The sequence below is a fragment of the Belonocnema kinseyi genome, chromosome 2, assembly GCF_010883055.1.
Source record: "Belonocnema kinseyi isolate 2016_QV_RU_SX_M_011 chromosome 2, B_treatae_v1, whole genome shotgun sequence".
NCBI classification, from domain to species: domain Eukaryota; kingdom Metazoa; phylum Arthropoda; class Insecta; order Hymenoptera; family Cynipidae; genus Belonocnema; species Belonocnema kinseyi.
Window position 1 is genome coordinate 108501245 of NC_046658.1, and position 15467 is coordinate 108516711.

General features: G+C 25.5%; 1 protein-coding gene across 1 annotated transcript; it reads right to left on the reverse strand.

Annotated features, from left to right (window-relative positions):
• Nucleotides 1-280: 280 nt before the first annotated feature.
• LOC117166892 (ras-related GTP-binding protein C) lies at nt 281-13947 on the reverse strand. The gene is made up of 7 exons (XM_033351328.1): nt 13730-13947; nt 9632-9780; nt 9116-9522; nt 5847-5983; nt 5624-5766; nt 5391-5539; nt 281-1151 (listed from the first exon to the last, which is right to left on the reverse strand). Exons 1-7 carry the CDS (start codon nt 13730-13732, stop codon nt 964-966), a joined length of 1176 nt encoding a protein of 391 aa, XP_033207219.1. The 5' UTR covers nt 13733-13947; the 3' UTR covers nt 281-963.
• Nucleotides 13948-15467: the final 1520 nt, after the last annotated feature.

Genomic DNA, 15467 nt, shown 5'->3' on the forward strand with positions numbered 1-15467 from the left:
GAACACTTGCCTTTGAACGAGTGCGAGCAAAAATTTTCTTTTCTCAGCCCTTATTACCGAGATCGTATAATTGCTACAAGTTCATCTCCTTGTATAACCTTTGATTTATCAGAAGATGCCATCCAAGAATCAAATTCGGGTGACTTTAATATCGGCATATCAGAATCGATGGTCTTGGAATCTGGAGAAGAAAGTGAATCAGATTAAACTCGAGATCTAAAAGGTATTTTTAAACCGAGTCCCAAACAAAAGGTCGCAGAAAGAAAAAAATTCGAAGGACTGGTTTTAAAAATATATTAGATTTTGAAGTTACATGCATAATTTAAGGTTCTAGATACAAGATTCGTACAGGAGTAACGTTCATTTATATACATTTTAATCCTTTCTTGCAATATTAATTCAGTAGTTCGAATTTTGTATATTTTACATTGGACTCGAGAGTCTGCATATGAATATTTATTTATTTATAATATACTACACAATTATCAGAACCCATTCATCATATATCGTTCAGACTGTATAAAAATGCTTTCACGATACCAAACACAACTTACGTCTCACTTGATAACATTTACAGTACACTTAATTATAATTAATTACACACTAAACACATTAGGAATATCTATTTGTATTACAATTACATAAACGTCTAGAAAAAAGAGAGATTTCAAAAAACATCCTAAACTCAATACACATTTACAAAAAGAAAAGGAAATAAAGAAAATATAATTTCAACCATTAAATGATTCGTTGTTTCAAGTCATGTATAGGTCGCTAAAATGTTTTCGTAACATAATAAGTGGTTCGAAATGAAAAAAAAATTGAACATCTGTACAATTATAACAATTAAATGTGGAATGAACGACAGGAAAATTTAGCACCGAATGATTTTTTTTTCAACGATATGCTCCTGAAGGTCTACGATGGATTTTGTTTTATATGGCCTTGGTGAAAAGTGGATTGTTAACTTTGAGCTAAGACGATGGTTCCATTTTGTCCGGATTGCGTGACAGAAGGCATATTTGTTTCATTTATACTAACTGGAGATGTCGAATGATTGTTCGCGCTTGCAGCCGCCAATGATTTGTTACGCAGCTCGAAAACCTGCTGGATTCCGTTTCGGAAGCAGAGAAAATTATAATCTATCACACCTGAAAAAAGTTTGCATTTAATTTCAGTTCGTAGGGTACTTTTTTCGCGCTCAAATGGTAAGAAATTCAGGATTAATTCAAAAGATTTCAAAACAATTCAAGCTACATTCAAAAGAATTCAAGTGAATTGAAAAAAAATTTTAATCCAAAAAATTTCAATGATTTCCGTAAAGAAGGAACGAATTTAGAAAAATTTAAGGGAAACGAGAAGAATTCTATGCAATTCATAAACATTCCAGGAGAATTAAAAACAATAATGAATTGAAAATAATTTAAAAATATGTATATAAAACTTCATTGAATTCAGTAATTTTGAAATGAGTTGAGAAAAATTCAAGGGAATTCAAAAGAATTTAATTAAATGCCTGAGAATTCAAGGTCAGGTTAAAAGATTTCAGGATTAATTGAATAAAAATTTGAAGAAACTTAATGAATCCATTAAATTCAGTATTATTGCGTTTTAGAAGAATTCAAGTGAATTAACAAATATTCAAGAACATTACAAAGAATTTAAAAGAATCCCGGGTGAATTCCCAAAATAATTTCAAATATCTTCAAATCATTGAAACTACTAATTTCTAACAATAACAAAAAGTGAAAAACGACTACAGAACAATTCAAAGAAATTTAAATAACTTGGAATTTTTTTTAAATCGAAAAAATTAATTTAATTCGGCAAAAATTGGAGTTACTTTAGAGGAATTTAAGGGAAACGAGAAAAATTCGATGATGTTTATAAAAAAGAATACTAAATTTAAGAAACAATCAAGAAACTTCAAAACAATTTAAAAATATGAGAAAATCCATTAAATTTAGTAAATTAAAAAATTAGCTTAGGAAAAAGGGCATTCAAAAGAATTGCATTAAATTTGCACGAATTTAAGGTGAATTTAAAGTACTTCAAGATGAATTAAACAAAAACTATTGAAAGTCCATCGAATTAAGTAAATTTGGAGAATTAAAAGAATTCAAGGAAAATTAAAAAAAAAAGGAAAATCTTTTGAAATCTTTGAAACCCTACGAAATCCCTCACTTCATGTGAATGAATTCTTTGAAATACATTAAAATATAAAAATTAGTAAAACCCGCCATGGAATCTTTGAAAATGCTTTTAAATATTTAGAAGTTCTTAAATTCCCTTAATACTATTGAAATAAATGAAAAAAAATTAGGGAATCTTTTAAAATTTCCTAAAGTATTTCAACTCCTTTAATATATTTTGAAATCCCTTCAAATTTTTTAAAGCTCTTGAAAATGCTAAGGAATTTAAAAAAATACCTTAAGCTATTCTAAATAATTTTATTATTTTTTCAATTGATACTCAGGACCAATTAAATAAAAACTTTAAAAAATTAAAAAAACATGCATTGAATTTAGTAAAATCGGAAGAATTCAAGTGAATTGAACAAATTCAAAAGAATTTCAAATAATTTAAAAGAATTCAGGCTAAATGAATAAGAATTCAGGGTGAATTCCAAATCTCTTTTCAAATCTTTGATATCCTACGAAATACATTTACATTTTTTTTAAATCCACTACAAATGTGATCAAATCCCATGGAATTCTATGATGATATTTTCTGAAATCCTGGAAAATGTTAATACTGCGAAATATTTTTAAATATCTTAAAACCTTGTAGGTCCTGTAAAATCGTTCCATATCGTCTGAAATTCTAGAAAATGCATTATCCTAAAACACTACAATCATTTGATATTTCCTTGGAATCTTGAAAAATTCCCTAAAATATTTTCAATTAAATGATCTTGAGATGCCTTAGAAGTTTAAAAAATGTCCTACATTCTTTAAAATCCCTTTAAATGACTAATGTGATCTTTTCATTTAAAAAAGTGATAAAAAATTAATTTTAGAAAAAAGTGGTTAATAGTGTGCGTGATTATTTTTTGAAGTTACTTTTTATAAAAATTCCCTGATTTTTACTATTTTTCTGCAAAATGGCTGACTCTTGGAAGCTTTGATCTTATTATAAATGTTTCCATTATAGTCTGCAAATAGGGTACCATACTAACCAAGTCTTAAAAATAGGGTACTTTAGAGACCTTAACTGAATATAATCAATTCATTCCAATTGAAAAATATAATATTTATATTCATCTTAGTCTACGAATTTGGACAAATAAAAGGATCACAAAGGTTCATTTCATCAATTATAGGTAAAAAAGGGGGTTTTATTTATTACTACAAACTTTTTTTATCATATGGGATAGTCATTTTTTGAATTAATTTTTTTGGTTAACTTGCGTTGAAAAATCTGTTGAACTTTCTACTGATTAAAATACATAATAAAAAATTTAAAAATTCCCATGTTTGAACTTTTTAAAATATACTTTTATCAGTAGAAAGATTTTGATTTTCCCAAGTCAGCTAGAAAGGAATAATTTTAAAATTAACTATATTGTTAAGAATTAATCTCTTTGGGTGAAACTGTACCTATTTTCTTTAATTCAACTATTTTGATAGAAAATTCAACTATTTGGTTAAAAATTAACTTGTTCTGTTGTAAAATCATAATTTTGTGCGGCAAATGTAACTATTTTGCAGAAAATTCGTCGTTTTTTAGTGCAATATCAACTTTATTATTGAAAAGTCGTATTTTTTAGACGAAATTAACTATTTTTTATTGAAAATAAAAGTATTTTTTGGTTAACATATCAAATATTACATTTTTTGTTGGGAATTTATCTTTTTTGTTTGAAAATGTACCTATTTTTTTTAATTCAACTATTTTGGAAGAGAATTCAACAACTTGATTTTAAAATAAAAATTTGCTTTGATTCAAATATTAACTGCTACATTTTTTTTGGAGATTTTATCATTTTTAGTTACAATTTTTACTATTTAGTTAAAAAGTTGAACAAATTGGTCCATTTGAATTGAGAATTTATCTTTTTTTGGTAGAAAAATCATCTTTCTAAATTCAAAACTAATCTGTCTTACATGAAAATTAAACTTTTTTGTAGAAAATTCGTCTTTTCTGATTAAAAATTCAAACATTTTATAGAAATTTGATTTTTTTGTTGTAAAAAATACAAGTGAATGAAAATTAATACGTTTTGGTTAAAGATTCAAATATTTTATTGAAAATTCGTCTTTTTGGATGAATTTAACTGTTTATAATTTAAATACAAAACCCTTTTTGGTTGAAATATCAACTATTACTATTTTTGTTAAAAATTCACTTTTTGGGTTAAAATTTGACTATTCGGTTACAAGTTGAATGACTTTGTTAAAGAATTCATCTTTTTTGATAACATTGAACTGTTTTTTAATCAAAATTAAAATATTTCATGGCTGAAACATTTATTATTACACTTTGTTTAATGATTTCACCTTTTTTCTTAAAAATTGTATTATTTATGTTAAAAATGAAATATTTTGTTGAAAAATCAACAATTTGTGAAACAGTCATACTTTTCGGGTTATAAATTCATTATTTTGAATTCAAAATTCGTTTTTTTTTGTAGAAAGAAAAACTCTTTTTTTATTGAAGTCATCTTTCTTGGTTGAAAATTAAACTGTTTTGTATAAAATTGGTTTTTTCGACTTGAAATTTCAACTATTTCGTTAAAAATTAACTTTTTTGTTGAAAATTCACATTTTTTAGCTGAAAATTAAACTTTTTCTAGAAAATTCGACTTTTTACCTTGAAAATTTATCAATTTGGTAGAAAAGTCAACTATTTGGTTGAAAATTAATTTTGCTGTTGAAAATTCAACTGTTTTCGTAGACATTTCGTCTTTTTTGGTCGAAGAAACGTGTTTGTGACTTAAAATCAAAATATTTGATTGAAAACTACTGGATTAAAAGCAAAACTTCTTTTTTTAAATATATTTTCCTTGATTGAAGATTCATAATTTTAGTTAAAAATCCATCTCTTTAGTCAAAAATCATTTATATGTTTGGTTGGAAATGTAGTATTTTCACTTGAAATATTAAGAATTGAAAGGGTTTAAATTTAAAATTTAATATTAATACCTACCTTAATTTTGTTTACAAGAATTTATTCCCCTATTTGAATTTGATACGATCAAAAATTATACCTCTCAAAGCATCTTGTTTCCTAAAGTTTTGAATTTATTTTTACAATTCACGAAAAATGAAACGAAACTTTATAAAAAAAAAAAGTTGAAAATTGGATAAATATTCTCGATTTGAAGTGTTTTCGAGAATTTTTATAGTTTAAAGGGAAAAGAGGGGAAATTTAAGTGGCAAAAATCTTACCCTGTCTTTCAAAGCTGTCTTCACGCAATATACAAACAAGAGCTAAGAATTTGTTCACTTCTCGCAGGTAGAGAATTGTACCATTATTTAGTTTAATTAAACTAGAACTTTGACTGTCGAAGGCTGCTGCTTCTAGGTCTTCCCTTAAACTGTAAATAAGAATTCATCTTGGAATTAGTTTATTTTCAGGTAAAAATGGCAATACTATTTAAATGCTATTAATAAATACTTACCCATATATACACGAAACATCGATAACGACGTCTATCATATCACAACAGAGTTCGTAACTTTGCATATCGACCGGAGAACTGTCTGTTGCAATGTAGATTTTTGAGACAACATCGAAGAGAAAAGCTTTCTCGATCGCAGAATTCTATATTGGATAATCAGCATTTTTTAAATTTTCCATAGAGAATAAGTTTCTAATCTGTAATCCAAAGGCTTAATACTCACGGAAATGAGAATATTTAGCAAATTCTCTAAGGCAGGTAACTGTGGGATTAACTTCTGTACAACTTTGCTGAAAGCCTCAAATATACTATGATCATAAATAGATGTGAGATGGAAGCTCAAGTGTATTTGATCGCACCCTAAAAAATAAAAAATCACCCACTGATTAATTCAACATAGATTTCAAATATTTTCAGAGTTTCTACCCGACGAATGATTTTAAATTCCCTCTTTTCTCCGGGAAATGGTCTGGGAATGATAAAATTATAATTAAAATGATTATAAAATTAATTAAACTTCTTTTTTAATCTGCACGTCTCAACTCAGAATTTTTATTCGCTGTTCCAAATCTAAATAATATATATTTTTTAATTCTCTGATCTTTTTCAATCCAAATATAACTTAAAATAATCATTCTTTTCGAAAATTCCCTGTATCAAGTCAATTCTTTTGGAAATTCACTGTGCCGAGTCATAATTTGTAGACTTTCTCATGCTTCTAAAGGGATGAGAAAAATGAAATTATGGCCAAAAACTTAGAATATCTTAATTTACGAAGTGTATGCATTAGGGTGGTCTAAAAATAGTTCGGAATTTTTTAAATAATTCTGATCAGAATTAACCATAAAATAAGAATCGAAAAATACTTTTTTAATTTCATCCCAAAAGAATATTTTATAGGGTTTCGAAAAAACCCATAAGCGAAAAATTATTACTGATAGTTAGACATTTAAATATATTTTTAAGACAACTTATTATTGATTACAGCAATTTTCTCTTAGAAAAGAAACAGAAAGTTCGCGGTTTTTTCTGATTTCTTAAATTTATCAGTCCGAGTTAGGATATCATTATTTAAAGTTAATAAATAATTTTTAGACAATTTATTATTATTTATAACACTATTCTCTAAGAATAATGCTAGAAAATTGCGATTTTTTCTGAAACTTTCAACTTTTTGTCCACTTTTCCATTAGAGTGAGATAAAAATTAATACAATCTAACAAAAATAATTATTTTAACAATTTATTATTATTTATAACTATTTTCTCTTATATTTATACTAGAAAGTTACCGTTTTTCTGCATTTTTGAACTTTGCATTGGTTTTTTAGTCACAAAAAAATAATAAATAAACGTCAGAGACTTTTTTGAAATAAAACCAGACATTTGAAATATTCTTTAAATTTTCTATATAGATAATATTCAATATAAGTTTTGCTTGAAGTAGTTGCTAAAAGTGTTCTTGTCAAAAATAATATTTTAAACATTAACCAAAGAGTAAACACATTTCATTCAGAAAATATATGGAATACTGGGAACAATTTGTGATGCATTAGGTTTTATTTTAAAAGAATAAATTTAAGTTCTGAAGATTGAAAAATATGTCGAAAAATAATCTGGAAGACTTTAAGGAAATTTAAAAAATTTTAAATTTGTATGAAATTGCATGAAATTTTTTAAAGATATCGAAAAAAGCTTTTTAAGAATTTTCTAAACATTCCTGGGAAAATTTTTAATGATTTTTTAATTGTTTACATTAATTTTCAGAAAAAATTGAAATATCTTTCAAAACCTTTTAAAATATTTCCCAAAATTTTGAAAAAAGTTCAGAATAAAGCAAAATTTTGAAATTTTGAAATATTACTAAATAAAAAAATCGAGTAAGTTTTAGAATGATTTAGAAGTTTTGAAATTATTTAAAAATAATTAAAAGCTTATAAAGTTTACCAAAAAAATTTTATGATAATTTTTGAAGAATAAAATATTAAAATATTTCAAAGGAATTCTAAAACTGTCAAAAAAGAGTCCGAAAGATTTTAAGGCAATTTTTAAATTTCGAATCATTAAAAAAATATGTATATAAAATATTAAAAAGTTTTGTACAGATTCAAATATAATAAAAAAATGTTTGAAAGATTTAATTTTTTTTAACAAAACCTAAATTAATTAGAATCTTCTAAAAGAGTTTTTAAAGGTTCCATGAAAATAAACAATTTTTCGTAACATTCCAGAGAAAAGTTTAAATTCTTTTTTATTTTGCAAAATAAGCTTTTAAAAAAAATTTAATAAAATATCAAAATATTTGAAGATTTCTAAACATGTCGAAAAAAACTCTTGAAGATTGCAAAACGATATTTTTAAAGACTTAAAAAAAAATTACGAAAAATTCGAGTCCTTTCAAATTTTCAAATATTGTTAATCTCTTTAAAACTTCTAAAATTCCTAAATGTGTATTCAACTGACTCAAAATTTTCCTAATATTTTGTAAAATCCTGTAAATAAAAAAAAATGGTCTGTAAAAATGTTTTTGATTCTTTTTCTATACACTTGAAATCTTCAAAAATCTGTTGAAATTTTTGAAAAAGTAACTTGTATAACTTTAAGAAGAAACTGATCATACTTATTTGCTTATTCTTAGATCTATAATTTAAGCTCTAATTTAAGTGTTAAATTTGACTGAAATCACTAACTAATTTATTCGAAGTAATAAAAACTGAGCTGCAAACCATTTTAAGCAATTTTAAGCTGAAAATATTAAAACATTAACACATAAAAACCTCTTAACATTTTTGGGTGTTTGTACCGAAATTTCTGTATGAACATTGAGATTTTGTCGAAATTGGTAGACACTTCGTTTAAATTACTTAAAATAATTTCAAATTTTACATAAACTTTGAATATTTTCAGAACTTCGAAATATTTCTTCAACTTACTCAAATTTTTCCTTGAAATAATAGGTGTTCCATATTTATTTATATATTAAAATTCAACAAATTTACTTAGAAATTAAAAGTTTTTAAATATAACTATTAAAATTGTGACTTTAAAAGTTTATTTTTTGTAGTTTTGAATATTAATTAATAATAATTAATTATTGTATTCAAATTTATGAAATTTTGGATATTGTCTCAGTTTAAAATTTGAAAATTGTCTAATTAAGAAAAAGATCAATTGTTTAATATTTATAAGTATTTGACTCTTCATTTAGTAAAATAAATATTTATTTTCATTCATTCGTCGATTTTAAACGCTTCTTATTTTTAATTTGTTGAGTCTTCAAATCGGCATTTTTCAAGTGAAAGATTTTCGAATTACGCATTGTAAACTGAATGATATCATAAGTGAGACATATAACAAACAATTCAATTGATTATTTTTTTAAACTGTTAGAATCAAATTTTAAGAGATTTTTTTTTAAGTTTGTAAAATTCCCGGCCAAATAAAAAATTTCGCGGCTACCCTGTACTATTATCTTAGAAAAAAGATAAATTACCAGAATCAACCAAATCGTCATTGGCCCTCGTATGAATATCCCTCTGTGTTTCCATCTTGTAATCATCAGACAATCCATCGACTTTATGAATGAACACCTCAAATTTAATCGATTGGTTGACTTTGTAGGCTTTAGTGACCGTAAGATGTAATTTGTTCAACGCTTCCATGTAATCGTCTTGAGCGTCAATCACAAAAACTAAAGCACCGCAGCCACCGAAAATCATATCGCTATCAAAAGTTGGATCGAAAAAATCGATCTGTCCTGGAAAGTCCCAGATTTGAAATTGCACAAAGCTTGAGTTGCAAATATCGTCCTTGATGATTTTGTTTGTGCTTTCCAAAAAGAGCGTCTCGTTCGGGGACATTTTGTGAAAAACAACTTTTTGAATGGAAGATTTACCACTCCTGAAGAAGAAAATAATGACGCTTGTATAAAATATTGAATAAAAGATATCGCAGTTTTTATTTAGATATAATTATTTCATTATTTGAATTCGTTTTGGTGGAAATTTACCGTCTAAGACCCATTAGAAGAATTCTGGGTTTTTGATCTCCTGTTAATGGACCAGACGATCCATCTCCCTCTCCATCGAAAGTCGTGTAGCCAAAATCCTTGGGAAAAGAACCTACGTCGTATCCCGACGGATATTGATCATCGTCATCCTGTAGAGAGATTCAACATTTGCTCATACTTTTATGATCTTTTAAAGACTTTTTTGAGCCAAGAAATCAGATAAAAATTCAAAATGGTCTCTAAAGAAAAAATATAGTTTGGGAAATTTTAAAAAATATTCAGGACCTTCGATAAACTCTTTTTAATCATATAAATTCTTTGAATAATTTTGTAAAGATATATTTAATTATTTATTCGTGTCATTGAAAGCCGCATTAACTACGTCCACCGTAGCCTTTTACGCATGTTTCGAGAATAAAACTCTAAATTATTTCCTGATTTAATATAAAATACCTTTAAAAAATGGGGAGACAGGATTTCCAAAGTTGTCCAATGATTTTGGAAGGAATTATCATAAGAAAATTCTTCGAAAAGTACGTGAAAGTTTAGGTTTATTCAATTAGATAAATAATATTGTTTTAAATATTATTTTTTTTTATATTTCTAATCTTGACTAAAATTGCTATTTCTCGTATTCCAATTAAAATACTTTAGTGACTAAAGATTATTTAAGAAATATAGTCTAACTTAAACATACGTCCACAATCAACCATGTATATTTTATAGAATTTAAGATTTTTAGCTAAGGAAATGGATCTTAGGAAAAACCAATTATAAATTTTACTTTTTTCAGAGTGATCGAAAAACTTCATTCTCAGAATTTCCTGATTTTTTCCTGAAGAATTTTTCGTTTTCCCTGAAAATTATTATTCGAAGACTAAAATTTGAATCTTGTAACATTTGAAACATAGAATCTTTTATAAACAGAATAAAATATTTTAAAAATTATTTATTGATTCCAACCAAAACAGATGGCTAATGAATTCTCAATCTAAAAGGATGAATTCTCAACAAAACAGTGTAATTTTTAACTGCAAAATGTAAATTCTCAAGCATAAAAGATTAGACTTTAACCAAAGTTTAAAGAAAAAGTTTGCATTTTCCACTTGCAAAACTGATATCTCGACCTAAAGTGTAATATTTAATAATTCAACTGAAAAACGTGAAATTTCTAGAAAGAAGAGACGAATTTTCAATAAACTACATCCATTTTCAAACAAACAGTTACATTTCTAACTGAAAAAGAATAATTTTAAATTAGAAGTAGTAAATTTAAATTTTCAGTAAAAAAAATGTCTAATAAAAAAAAAACGAATTTTCAACAAAATAGTCCAATTTTTTCAACCAAAAAGATGAATTTCCAACTAAAACTATGAATCTGCAGACAAATTTTCTATAAAACAGTTGAACTTTCAACCCACAAATAATATTAATTGTCTACCTAAATTACGAATTTTCTGTAAAACAGTTGAATTTTCAGCCCACAAATATTTTTTTGCATTTCTTAACAAAAAAAGAAGAAGTTTCAATCAAGACAATGATTTTTCTGTCAAAAAAGTCGAATTTTCTTCTCAAAAAGATCAAATTTCAATAAAAGATGGAACTCACAATTTCAGTAAAAAAAATTCATTTTAGACTCCCCAAAAAATTAGTTTTCAATAAATTAGTTGAACTTTCAACCACAGAGATAATTTTTCAACTAACATGATTAATGCTGCATTTTCAAACAAAAGAATTAATTCTCAACAAATAATGTAATACTAGATATTTTAAACAAAAATATTTTAATTTTGAATTTAAAAAAAATAGTTGAATTCAAACGAAACAGGCGAAAACAAGGCAAATAAATTACTAACAAGAATATTAATAATCAAAGGTAAGAAATTTAATCTTGTAATATTTTTAATAAATAATCTTTTATAAACGGAATACAATAATTTCAAGTTTATTATCCTTGACTTTGAAATTCACGAAACTCCAGTGATATTCTTTTAAATCCTTTTATATGCTCTTTGAAATATTCTTGAATCAATTGAATCAGAAAAAGCACATTAAATTTTGTTTAATTTTTTGAAATCCAATAAAATCTTTATAAATAGCACTTAAAATTGATAGATATTCTGTGAAATTCGTTGACAATGCTTTACTCAGTGTCTAGAAATAATTTAAATCGATTGAAATCTTTTTTAAAATACCTTAAAATCCCATAACATTCTTTGTAATCTATTAAATTGGTCTTAAATCTCTTGAAATCATGGGAAATTCCTCAAAATTACTTGAAATGATTAAAAATACCTTGAAATATTTCGGAAATGTGGACATTTTTTAAACTTTTTAAAAACCAAAGATATCTTCCGAAATCTTCCGTATTCTTATTTGCAAGGGCAATGAAATATTTCACCACCATAACTATAACAAATTAAATTCACCGTAGTTGTAAATGAATTGATAATTAGCAGCTGAGCTGTTTTTTAAATTTCAAATTCATGTAATACATGGAAAAAGTTCAAGTAATCCAACAGCCAATCAGATCTTGTACAAAAATGTGTATAATATTTTCGAGATATTTGGTAAAATCATATATAAAAATATACACAACAATTTAAAAAGAAACCATTAGAATGAATTTATTTGATACTAACAATTTATAATTCCACAGTTTAGATATGTCGAATTCCAAAGTTAATTTTAAATGACGAAAAGAGAAATAAAATAATATGAAGTGTAAATTTAAAAGTTGCACACAAATAACTTTATACAATAAAGAAACAACACTTTTTTAAACCTCAAAATCATTGTGAAATTTTCGAGACCCCTTCAAATATTTTAAAATCTTTAGTAACGTTTTGTAATCTGGTGTACACTCAAAAAACGAGTGGTGAAACCCTTGAAAAATCAATCTTATCACCTTGGCTCATTCTAATTCTGAAACTAAATTAACATCGAAATTTTACACTAATAATTTTCATATGTAAGTTGAAAATAACAAAAAAAATGTAGACTTCAACATTTTATATTAGCGGAGACAAAATTAAAAACACTCAGAATTATTCACAATATGAAAGTCTGTTCATTGGAATCTATAAAATAATTGGTAGTCTACAAAAAATGTCCATACATTTTTCTATTTATTCTGTAACGAGTAAAAGCTAAATTATATTTTCATAAATAACAAACTTTTAAGTAGTAAGATTTCTTTTAAACGAGATGTTTGTATCATAATTGACTAAAAGATTTAAACTACTTTTCTCATTTCAACAAATAAAAATGATAATTCAAGGTTCTTGTGTAAAATTCAAGGAGAGTTTCAGGTTTTCAAGGTTCAAATCAAATTCAAGGAAAAGTCCAGGGTTTCAAGGTTATGAAGTTATGCTAATATTTTATACCAAAAATTGGCATTTTAAAACAAGTCATTTAGTTCGAACACGGTTTACAATCTTTGAACAGGTTCAAAATATATTAACGTTATGCACAGGAAATCTGTAATTTTAAACAAAAATAATTAGATTTAGAAGAATAGTTACAATACTATTTTTGACAATAATAGATTATGTTAATATTTTTCTTCGAAAGTTGGCAATTTTGATCAAAAGTGCATCTGGTTGTCTACATATTGTTCAGAAATATTATATATTTATAATTTCTAAAGTTAAGACATCAATTTTCATCAATTCTCCGAGATATTGTACTTACTTTTCTATTATTTTAGATAGATACTATGAATTACAAAAATTGTGCATCAATATTAATTTTACATTTAAATACAAGAATTGAGCGAGACAATACAAAATAATCGAGAGAGTAGCGCGTGTTTAATTTTTAGTGTTCTTAACATTTTTAAATAAACATTTGACAACAGCTTACTGTTTTTTAGACAATAAGAAACGTTAAAATATAGAATCATTCGAATCAATTTATATGTATTCATTTTTTAGTTGTGAAAAAAGAAAATGAAAAGAGTAAATTAGATTTCTCTCGGAACGGTAAGAATAAGCCTAATTTTATTCAAGACTGTTGTCAATGAGCGAGATTTCTAATCTGTTGTTGAAAAATGAATAAAAGTCATCACGATAAAAACTGAATTGTTGGTTGACTCACCATGTCTGGCCTCGACACTTGTCACCCTTGTCGTGATATTATTTTCTTTTCAGAATAGAGCCAGAGCTCAAAATGTTGCCCCTTGTCTTTTATTTCCTTGCCCAATTTTTACCTTTGGTCCACGAGGCCCATAAAACCAAAACACAATCTCACAAAAAATCTGCGGCGAACATAAACGAAACACCCTAAACACACAATAGCGCAAATAGGTGGGCGGAAAAGGGAATGGTGTGAATCTGGGAATGTATTGGAAAAGAAACGGACGAAACGAAACGGAAAGTTTCATGAAACTTGTCTTTGGATTTTTGGAAACGTTTCAGTTTCAAATATTACGGCGGGAAACTTTTAAATATTTAAAAATGCTATTAAGTATTAGATTCAAACATTTAGTTAAAATAATGTAATATAAATATTGGTATAAAGTTTGGCTACGACCGACATATTTTTTGTAGTCAAGATTTAAAAGTGTGTAGTCCGGAATCAAAAAGTGCATAGTGGAAAATTAACCTTATTTTATAAACGAACTGGATATTAAAACCCAATTAGAAATTACAAAAATTTTTCGTTGAAAGTTTATTACTTTTGTTTGAAATGCTTATTATTATTATTATACTTTTGGTTAAGCATTCATTTTTTGACTGGAAATTTAATTATATTGCGGATACCGTAATTACTTTTTTTTTAATTCAACAATTTTGTTCCAAAGTCATCCTTTTTGGTTGAAAACTCCACTGTTTTATTTAAAATTCGTATTTTTTGGTTCAAAGTGCAATTATTTTCGTAGAAACTTAACTTTTTGTGGTTAAAATGTAACTATTTGGTTTGAAAATGCACTTATTTGATAAATTACGTTTTTTTTACTAAGAATTTAAGTATTCCAGTTGAAGATTCATCATATAAGTTGAACATTTATCTCTTTGGTCGAAAATGTAAATTGTTTGTTGAAAATAGGTCCTTTTTTGTATAAAATAATTATTCTTAATAGAAAATTCATTTCTGTTCTTGATAAGCATTAGTAATTTTAGTAGAAAATCCATCTCTTGGTTGAAAATGTAACTATTTTGTTTGAAAAATCGATTCTTTTTTGTTAAAAATTAATTTTTTACTAAATATTGAATTATTTTAGTTCAAGGTACATCGATAATATTGTTTTATCAATTATTATATTAATTATTATACTATATTATCATAATAATTTTTTTACTGAAAGTTTTAAAATTTTATTTAAAAATTAATCATATTTAAGGATTCAAGCATTTTTTTGAAAACTCATCTCTTTGATTAAAAATTACTTTTTGTTTTTACTGGAAATCTAATTATTTCAGTTGAAAATTCACTATACAAGTTGAAAAATGATTTCTTTGGTCGATTATTTAAATTTTTCTTGTAAATTGGCCTTTTTGTTAAAAATATATTCTTCTTCGTAGAAAATTAAGCTATTTGTTTTACAAATATATCAATTGCTGAATTCTATCTATCAACATAGACTATATAAATAAGCTATTTTGAATACTGAATCAGTGAAAATAACGGATTTATGCCTAGATTTCAGTCACTGATCGAAATTGGTAAACATTTTAGTGATTCAAATTTATAGATTACAAAACCATTTTATCGCAAAATTTTCTTTTTTGGTTGAATTCAGCTTTTTTTTTTAATGAAAATAAAAATATTTTTGTTTAAATATCAACTAAGCCCTTTTAATTTTTAGAATTCGCCTTTTCGATTAAAAATATAT